This window comes from Rhincodon typus, chromosome 41, assembly GCF_021869965.1.
Source record: "Rhincodon typus isolate 14 chromosome 41, sRhiTyp1.1, whole genome shotgun sequence".
In the NCBI taxonomy this organism is placed as follows: domain Eukaryota; kingdom Metazoa; phylum Chordata; class Chondrichthyes; order Orectolobiformes; family Rhincodontidae; genus Rhincodon; species Rhincodon typus.
The window spans coordinates 11528955-11539032 of record NC_063372.1 but is presented as its reverse complement, the minus strand read 5'-3'; the positions used below and the strand labels follow the sequence as shown (position 1 = coordinate 11539032).

Here is a 10078-nt window from a genome sequence, read left to right as displayed (position 1 = left end):
AAGCAGCAATGGCATTTGCAGTAAAGCGCATCAGAATGGGCAGCACAGTTAAGCGCAATGCAAGAGCTAAACAACAGCACCAAGACAGAGGTGAGGAAAATGTCATAAATTGACATCAACAACAAGCCCAGGAAGAAACTGCAGAACGTCGAACTCAGTTAAGTAATTCATTTGTTATACCTTTTTAAGCTTAAAAGGTAAATGAGTACATGTAAATAGATCAGCATAATTACCCAAATGTGTTAAATTTAATAGATTAAAAAAGTAAACAGTCATTAATTAGACATTAAGATAAATGTTTGACAAATTAATACTAGGCCTAAAGTGAGTATATTGGTTGTAGTTGAGTTCAAGGCTCTTTAACATTTTAAGGATGGAAAGGATTGTATTCTGCAACTAACTATGCAGAAAACTCAGACCTTAGAGTAAAATGTAGGTGTGGTAAGGGGAGAGTGTGTGTGAGGCTATGGGGTAAAGAGAACCAAGAGAAGATAGTGGAAGAAGCTCCACAGATGCATTCCTGTCCAACTTTGCATGACACAGAATCAATGCAGATAAATGGAGTTGGGATGGAGATTGGTCATGGTCTGACTTGAATAGATGAGTGAACTTGCAGGCTCAGTAGCCTCTTGCTTTCATTTGATTGTTTGCCACTAGATCTGGCTTATTCATCTAAAATCTTAAGTTTTTTTTCTTCTTGTTTAACTGGAGGGTATAGTGAATGACAGCTGTCTTCATCCCTATACTCAATTTAATTTTTGTCTCCAGCACCAAATGTGAGGAGTGATAGATTTCTTCACCTCAAAGATAGAGACTGTTTTTCCTTTCCTGGCTTGATCCCACATCTCTTTCAGACTTCCCTCATCCCTGACATTTCCAGATTTACCTTCTGATTTGGTGGTTCCAAATTTTGCTATCTCATTGAGAGACCTATTTGGCTGTAACCACCTCTGCATGTCTCACTCTCCAAGGAGCCATTGTATAATTGATTTGAATTCTTAATAGAATCTGACCAGTTGTCTTCATCTTATTGCTACATCATGACTGAAGCTCATGCCCAATCCTGTGAATTTCAATCTGAGTAGGGCTTGCTTGCTTGCATGAATTTTAGAATGGAGAGAATGTAGTGAATCTGCCCCTGCTGCCTTTCCATGCCGTCAAGTGAGTGGCTCTGGATTAGAGGCCTGGTATCAGTCAGCTGATCGAGCTCTGAACTGGAATGTTGTGCTGAGGGTTGGGAAGAAAATATAGGAAATATAGAAACATAGGAGCAGGAGGAGGCCATTCGGCCCTTCGAGCCTGCTCCGCCATTCTTCATGATGATGGTTGATCGTCTGACTCCATAGCCTAATCCAGCTTTCTCCTCATAACGTTTGATCCCATTGGTCCCAAGTGCTGTATCTAGTCACCTCTTGAATACATTCAACTACTTCCTATGGTAATGAATTTCACACGCTCACCACTCTTTGGGTGAAGAAATGTGTCTCATCTCCATCCTAAATAGTCTACCCCGAATCCTCATATTGTGATCCCTAGTTCTGGACACCAACACCATCGGGAACATCATCCCTGCATCTACTCTGTCCAGTCATGTTAGAATTTTGTAAGTTTCTGAGATCCCCCCCCTTGTTCGTCTGAACTCTAGTGAAAACAATCCTAACCCAGTCAATCTCTCCTCATACGTCAGACCCGCCATCCCCGGAATCAGCCTGGTAAACCTTCGCTGCACTCCCTAGAGAGCAAGAGCATCCTTCCTTAGAAAAGGAAACCAAAACGGCACACCATATTCCAGGTGTGGCCTCACCAAGGCCCTGTATAACTGCAACAACACATTCCTGCTCCTGTACTTGAAACCTGTCACAATGAAGACCAACATACCATTTGACTTCTCTACTGCCTGCTGCATCTGCATGCTTACCTTCAGTGACTAGTGCACAAGGACACCCAGGTCTTGCTGCACACTCCCCTCCCAATTTCCAGTCATTCAGGTAGTAATCTGCCGCCTTGTTTTTGAAAATTGACACAACAGGAAGGAGTGATTTTTTTTTTTTTTTTCTTCCCTGATAGTTTTCTTTTTTTAAGGGAAGGAGGCCAGATAGTTTTGAATTTTGGTTGTTGCGAGAAGAGTTTTGTTAGAAGTCTGTTTATAACTTATGGCCTTTTGCATTTTGTAGAAGATACCAGCTGGTGCCAGGGGAGATTGTGTTCTCATGTTGGTGTTGCTGTTTTAAATATAGATCAAATGTATTTGACATTCTTCCTTTCAGAAGTCAGCTTTTCTTCTATACAACAGGAATGGGTATTGGAGTTTTGGCTTCACTCATCATTCTCGTCTTTGTCCTCGCTCGTTTATTCCCCAAGGTAGGTTGGTGAGCAACTTTTCCCAGTGTGAAAAAATTACTTGATTCTGTTTGTGAGCATGACCTGGGACAATGATGAAGAATATCTGAATATTTTCACACTTTGTAGCTGTTGTCGCATTGTGTTTCCAAACATAATGCATGTTTGGCACAAGGTGAAATCTGTGATAAGTGTTCCAATCTCCAAACAGGAGCCATTTCTGTACCAGTGTGAATTTTGTCTTCAAAAAATTTTTAGTGAAATTACAATATGCTGAATTAAGAGGAGTTCTGTGCTGTATACATCTGCCTTACTTGAAGCTAGGTAGACATTCTGAATTACTGTTTTACCAAAGACACTGGTGTATTTGAATGTGATAGTTTGCTGGTTAAGTGATTGTTGTGAAGATTACTTTGGGGAAGAACAAAATTCACTGTTCAGAATGGTTGGAGCTTTCCTTCTGTATTTAAATACTGCTTTGACTGTTCAATGATCCAGGATGAATGTTCCCCATGTAATTAAACACCAAAGAAAATTAACTTTTCAAATTTTTTTTTTCTCCCTTTTACTTTGCAGAAAAGTTCTCTCTACTTGCTGATGGCAGGTGGTTGGTCTGTGTCTCTGTATCTGATCCAAGTGACACTGAGGAACTTACGTTTTCTGCTAAGAGAGTGTTGGCAGTATGTTTTAGGTGAGATGGTTTACTGTTTTTTAATATAGTAGATGTAGAATTTCATTGAAAATGAATTCCCAGTAGGCTGATTCCTGCAAAATCTCAATTTTCATGGTGCAAAAGGAGGCCATTTTAGCCCGTGTCTGCACCAGCTCTCTGAATGAGCATCGTGCCTTGGTACTATTCCCCTGTCTCTTCCCATAACCTTTTATGTTGTTTACATATAAACAATCATCCAATGCCCTTTTGAATGCCTTTATTGAATCTGCCTCCTCCACACTTCCAGACAGTGGATTCCATCCTAACTACTTGTTGTGAGAAAAAGGTTTTTCAAGTGTTACATTGGCTTCTTTTGCAAATTAATTTAAACCTGTGCCCCCTCACTCTTGACTTTGAGTTTTCTCCCTTTCTGCTCTGTCTAGACCCCTCATGATTTTAAATTTCTATCTGATGTCCTCTTGGCCTTCTCTTCTCCAAGGAAAACAGACCCAACTTGTCCAATCTATCCTTGGAATTGAAGATTCTCATCCCTGGAAACATTCTTGTAAACCTTCTCCACTCTCTCTCCAGTTTATCCATGTTTTTCTTGAAGTGTGGTATCCAGAACTGCACATGATACTTCCACTAACATTGAACAAGATTAACATGACCTCCATTCTCTACGCTTCTATTAATAAAATGATAGTTTTTACTCTGACTTTGTCAATAGGATTTTGTAACTAGTGACTTTGCCTTCAGACCATTACTTCAATAGTATAATATTTGTGTTGAGGTTAATAACCAAGGATGAACACCCTGTCTTGATATCCTGAAACTATGTTCTCATACCATCCGCGTGTCAGATATAAAACCGTACCACCTATGATACTGGATGAACAGAACTGAGGCAGAGTCCTCAAATGTTGTTCTATCATCTTTGGAACTTTTATCTCCCAAGTATTTTATCCTTTCCAAAAAAGTGTGGCATGAGGCAAACAGCCTCCATCAAATTCTGAGCTATATTTCCAGAGGAGAACTTGGTTTAATTGATTTGTGTGCTGTGTGAGGGACCAGATAGAAAGTCTCCAGCTCTAGCATTTTTACAAATGCCTTTGTGGGAAAGCAGCCAAAGCTCACTGAGCTGTTGGGAGTATGTACAAGCCGCTTCTGCTTCCATTATGTGGGATAGTTGATGGTGCATTATAAATGTCACATGATGGCATTTGTCAATAGAATAGCCATGGTATTGCACACAGCAGAAGAGGTATAATTGGCCAATTTGTGTATGTGTGCTTGTTTAACTTTATCCAATTAATTGCAATTCAGATCTAGAGTTGAAACTTCACCAATTTTTTTTTAAATTTTCAGCTGTGGCGGATAATCATATGCATAATTTACTTGTTTCTCGATTTGGTTATAGAACAGCATTTAATCTTATGTTTTTATTTAGATGTTATTCAATGATTTCAGTTGCACGATACAACACTCTCTCATCACTATAAAACTGCATATTGTCCTATTAACTGTGAAGTACTACAGACTATCTAATGTCAGAATTTAAATCCTCCAAAAAGTTATTTTAAGATGGACCTACGTGTTACTCTGAGAAACCAGATATTATTGCAATAAACTGGAACCAGCAAGTGTTTTGCTTCTCAAAGCACAGTCCTTCTGCTTGAAAATATTTACAAATTCAGAGTGTTGTTGATTTTTATGCATTAATATCACTGAGTCATTAGCATGTGGATTTTTTGGCTAGGGAACTGGTGTGTATCACGTGGGAGGACAGTGGTATAAAGAGCAAAAATGCAGATTTTGAAACTTGGAAAAACATTTCTGTCTCCTCAGTCATATCATACTCGAGCTAGCTAGGTGAGCGATTCCAACATTTAACACTGCTTTTGTCAGCAGCAGGCAGTATGTAAATTGAGAAGGAGCTTGGTAATCCTTCCTGTTGCTTTCCCTCCTTTGCAATTGTTACAATCCTTGAAGAGACCAATTAACATTTTTTAAGGGATGAATTCCTCAGTGTCCAACAGAAATAACTGAAGGGCAAATTTTGTGCTTTAATACTTTAATTGTGAAAAAACAAGCTAAAGTTAAGATGGACCAAACATTGCATAACAGGCAACTAATACGCTAAGCCAGAGAAAAGGTACCACTTATTAGTTAATGAACAGCTAAATATATGCTTGCCTAATGCTGACTGTGTAACTATCATCAATTGTAAAAATCTATCTGCTTCACTAATGTACTTTAGAAAAGGAAATGTCGTCCTTACCTAGTGTGGCCCATGTGTGACTCCAGACCCCCAGCACAGTGTTTGACTGCTAATGGTCCTCTGAAATGGCCCCAGCAAACCAGTCAGTTCATGCGACGATTAGAGATGGGCAACGAATGCTGGTCCAGCCAGTGGCGCCAACATTCCATGAACAAAGGGGGGACAAGAATACTTTGATATATTTTAACTTTTACATAACCCTTCCAGCAAATATGTAGCCTTAAGGCTATAAGTTCCAAGCTTTTCAGCAGGCCCCCTTCTCCCTGCCATTGCTAAATTGAATCTGCCAGTAATTGTGGAAAATTATTCCATGTTGTCTTTGGAGTATCCTTGAGCCAACTTTTTTTTTTAATCTTTTGTAGGTGTCGCCAGCTAGGCTAGTATTTATTGCCTGTCCCTAATTGCTGCTTGTACTGACTGGACTGTTGGGGCCATTTCAGAGGGCAGTCAGCTACATTGCTGTGGGTCTGAAGTCACATTTAGGCCAGACCAGGTAAGGGTGTCAGATTTCCTTCCCCAAAGGGCATTAGTGAACCAGGTGAGTTTTAATGACAATCGACAGTAGGCTTACATAGTAGCCATTAGGCTTTATTTAGTGCTTTATTCCAGATTTTTATTGAATTCCTATTGCATCATCATGGGATTTGAGCCAGTGCCCCAGAACATTAGCCTGGGGTTCTGGATTATTTGACCAGTGCTATTACCATTATGCCACCACTTTCCTCCAATAGCAACGCCCACTTTAGTGACTCTTTAATTCTGTTCCAGCAGAAACTCATTCTGGCTAGCATCCTGCTTGGTTGCGAACAAAAAATTTTTTCACCACTGCAACTCCCAATCTTGCTCCCACTGTCTGGGGTCGAGGTGGGGGAGAGCGGGTTAAGAAAAACAACAGCTGGCCTTGGTAAAGGACCACATTTGTAATTCTGAAAGGTACCTTAACACTCTATTCTGCCTTCATTCTTCTGCCAGCCCCCTCACTTTGCCAAATAGTAGTGCTGAGTCTACCTGCCTCCTGGTAGCCTTTGGTTAATAGCACACCACAGCTGAGAAATGATCTAGATTGTGACATACAGATTATGAAGCTAAAACAGATATGTAATTTTATGAAGGTTTTTCTTCCTGTACTATTGATGTTTCAGGTTATGTGACAATATCTGCCATCATCAGTTTTGCTGTCTGCTACAAGTATGGCCCACTGGAGGAGGACAGAAGTGTCAATCTTCTAAACTGGGCCCTACAACTCATTGGACTGTTATTAATCTATTTTGGTATCCAAGTACGACAAGTTGCTCTGGCACTCATCATTGTAGCTTTCTGCATCAAGAACCTAGAGCGCCCACTTAGGTGGACGTACACTGCATACAAGTAAGTGTTTTGTGTAGAAACTATTCCCTAAAGTTGAAATAACTGGATGTTCAGCTGTGGGTAAATGGACAACCAGATTTGTTGCCCTGTTGTCTGGAAAAAGTGAATCACATTGACCTTACTCTGATACAGAGCAGATGGATGAAGAATAAAACTAATTATTGACGAGAATATCTTGACACTGGTTTTGGAAAATGACTCATGACCCCAGTGCTAGATGTAGAGCTACTAACAAGGAGAATGGAATTTGAATCCAAGTCTTGATTTGCATTTCTACTTGAGACAATAAAATGTTTATGTAGTCCCTTTTTAATATAGAAAAACATCCTAAGGCACTTCAGAGATGCAGTCACAAAATGACTGCCAAGCCCATGAAGAAAACCAGGTGACTAAAAGCTTGGTTGATGTGGTAGGTTTTAAGATGATTCTTAGAGATGGAGCTCAGGAAGAGGCATTTTGATGACACCAATTTGTGTCTTTATACCAGTATCAAATAACTTTCAGGAATTGTTCTGTGTTTCTTTCACTACATATTCAGGTGACTGTTATTGGAACTATTGGTTTTTTTCAAAAAGGTAAAAATTATAAATATAAGACATTGAGTCACACCCCCAAGGACTGCAGATGTTCAAGGCAGTGGCTCGCCACCACCTTTTCTACAGCAGTTAGGAATAGATGTTAAATTCTGATCTAACCAGCAATGCCCACATCCCAACAATGAATTCTTAAGTTGAGTTGCTTAATAAGAATGCACATTTCCACACTGTATTGCCATGCGACGATGTCTTGCTTACATTGCTGACCCTGTTGGTGTTGTACTTAATAGGCATGTCACTGCAATGTAATGAAAGAAGAATGTGGAGACAGCACCTAGGGCAGGTTGTAAACAGGTGAAGGTTTGGAAACAATTTCATTATATCTCCTTGAGATTGTGTAGTGACTCCTAAAATGAATCGAGAACTTGGAAAAATAATTTCCCATAAGGTTCCCATTCAGTTGATAGACTGGTCCTTCTGATTGTCTAAATTCAAATAATTTTTAAGTGTATAATAAACACACTCTTGAAATGAGGGGATTTCAGGTATATATTGAACAGGGGGAAATGAGCTTAGAAAGTGTTGACTGTCGCAAGGTAAACCCTGGAATTGGAGAAAAGAAAAAAAACTCCTAAATAAAATTGGCGACCTTTTTCATAATTTTTTAAACTCTAATTTTAGACAAGTGTTCAAGGTAAGAGGCAAACCAAAGCCCCGAAAGCTTCTAACTGAGGAGGAATATCAGAGGCAAGGAGAAGTAGAAACACACAAAGCCCTGGTGGAGCTGCAGCAGTACTGCAGTAGCCCTGAATTCAATGCGTGGAAAATGGTGTCCAGACTTTCATCACCAAAGAGGTAATGCTTGTCTTTAAAATGCATTTAAATACCCTTTCTTCTTCTTCTTTCTCTATTCTCGAAGAAATGTGGGCAAAAGGCTTGTTTCAGGCCCTTGAGCTGGTAGTTGATTGATGTGCAAGACCCTGGATAACTTTTTTTTTCTCATTCTACCTTTTGTGGAAAGAGACATCCAAGCCTTAGTTAATTATCTGCCCTTGATCTCACAACTGAGATCTGTGTCACAACTCACTTGGGGTAGTGTGCTGGTAATCGAGCTCTGCTATTCCTGCAGTCGTCACAAACGTTCAAAATATTAAAGTACGCAAAATTCCCCAATTTACCTGATATAAACGCCCTTATACACATACATACGGATGTACAAACAAGGAAACAACACGTGGAAGGAGGGGAAACAAAAACTGGATAGACAGTTGAGTAGACTTCTGGCTTTCCTTTTCCAAATGCTTCTACTGATTTGCAAGAAGCACAGGACAGCTGGTTCACTTGTAAAATGTTTGATTTGTCAATTGGAATTCCACTTACAGCAACTGCTGAAGGAAAAATTAACTGGATTTCTTCAGGTTTGAAGCGAGTTTGACTGCAATCGAGTGTCAGCTCCTAAGTTGATGGAGATCAAATCCCTTCTCTGTAACTTGTTCAATTACTTGAGACCAACTCACGTGGCAGATGGTAGCCTTTGATGATGTTAAGTATCGTAAAGGTCCCCGTCAGCAGCTCTTTTCTCCCTAGCTCACCATTTATTAATCCCTTTCCCTGTCCTTCTCTCCCCTTTGGGCTCTGTCTCCACCTATCACTTCCTCCTTTCACCCACCCTGGCTCTGTTCAGCATATACCAGCTTTTTCCTAGACAGCATGACTTCTGAAGAAGGGTCACCGACCCGAAATGTTACCTGTGCTTTCTCTCCAAAGATGCAGCCAGACCTGAGTTTCTCCAGCAACTTCTGTTTTTGTTTGATTTCCAGCATCCACGTTCTTTATTTTATTTCAGCTATTTATGATGCTTGCCAAGAGTGTTGGCTTACTTGCTTTCAAACCATGCAGGCATCCTTTCAAAACACTTGTTTTAAAACAGTTCTTCCTCATTTCACAATTACAAAACACAATAAAAGGAACATGATCCTTGTGTCAGTATTTTGGTGTGTACAGAAATTGCAGATTGTAAATGCACTTTTTTTTTGTGGGTTGGTGCACGCAAGTTGTGTATCAGCACTGTATCCAACTCCTGATTAAAACCCAGAAAAGCTTAAAAGATGAAATAGGAAAAGGTGATCTGACCCATCAAGCCTGCTGCTTTCACAGACTGAGTTTGCAAAAGAGTTTTTCCTAGTTTTAACCACGTCCATCAGCATGGTAAGATATCAGAGAAGTTGGTTCTTTCCCATAAGAAAAATTCTAGTTATTGCTCAAGACCTTTTGCTTGACTTCTGCAACATACACTTGGTGTCATGTTGGACAGGTGCAATATCTTTACACCTGTGTGTTGTGGTTGGACAGCTTAGACTGTGAAGTGCTTCTTGAATGCTGCTATTGTCTGCTTCCACTACCACCACTGGCAACATGTTCCAGGCACTCACCACCCTTTGTGTGGTTAAAACCTGCCCCGCACGTCGCTCTTAAACTACTACGCACACACATACGCACATGCACACGCGCGCACACACACCTTGGACCTGTGTCCCTTAGTACCTGACCCCGCCACCCCGGGGAAAAGGCTGCATACGTTCCACTCTACACATGCCATGCACAATCTTATAACCTTCTATCAGGCCGCCCCTCAACCACCTGTAGTCTAGTGAAAACAGCCCAAGTCTATTCCAATCTTTCTTCATAGCTAAAATCCCCCATAACAGGCAACATCCTGGGTAAACCTTTTCTGTACCCTCTTCAAAACATCCACATCCTTCTGGTAGTGTGGTCACCAGAACTGAATGCAATATTTCAAGTGTGGCCTAATTGAAGTTCTGTAAAGCTGCAGCACAATTTGTTTATCCTTGTATTCAATACCCCTTCCAATGAACGGAAGCATGCCATAGGCCTTCTTTT

General features: G+C 40.4%; 2 protein-coding genes across 5 annotated transcripts in view; both read left to right on the top strand.

The window, feature by feature from the left end:
* Positions 1–8036, top strand: part of nemp1 (nuclear envelope integral membrane protein 1) — a 10351-nt gene extending 2315 nt beyond the window's left edge. The window contains exons 3-6 of the mRNA XM_048618998.1: positions 2268–2361; positions 2917–3031; positions 6416–6641; positions 7859–8036. Of these exons, the coding sequence (XP_048474955.1) occupies positions 2268–2361; positions 2917–3031; positions 6416–6641; positions 7859–8036 (613 nt within the window). The remainder of the gene's footprint in view (positions 1–2267; positions 2362–2916; positions 3032–6415; positions 6642–7858) is intronic.
* Positions 1–10078, top strand: part of dnajc14 (DnaJ (Hsp40) homolog, subfamily C, member 14) — a 248787-nt gene that overhangs the window by 187409 nt on the left and 51300 nt on the right. The gene's annotated exons all lie outside the window — the stretch shown is intronic.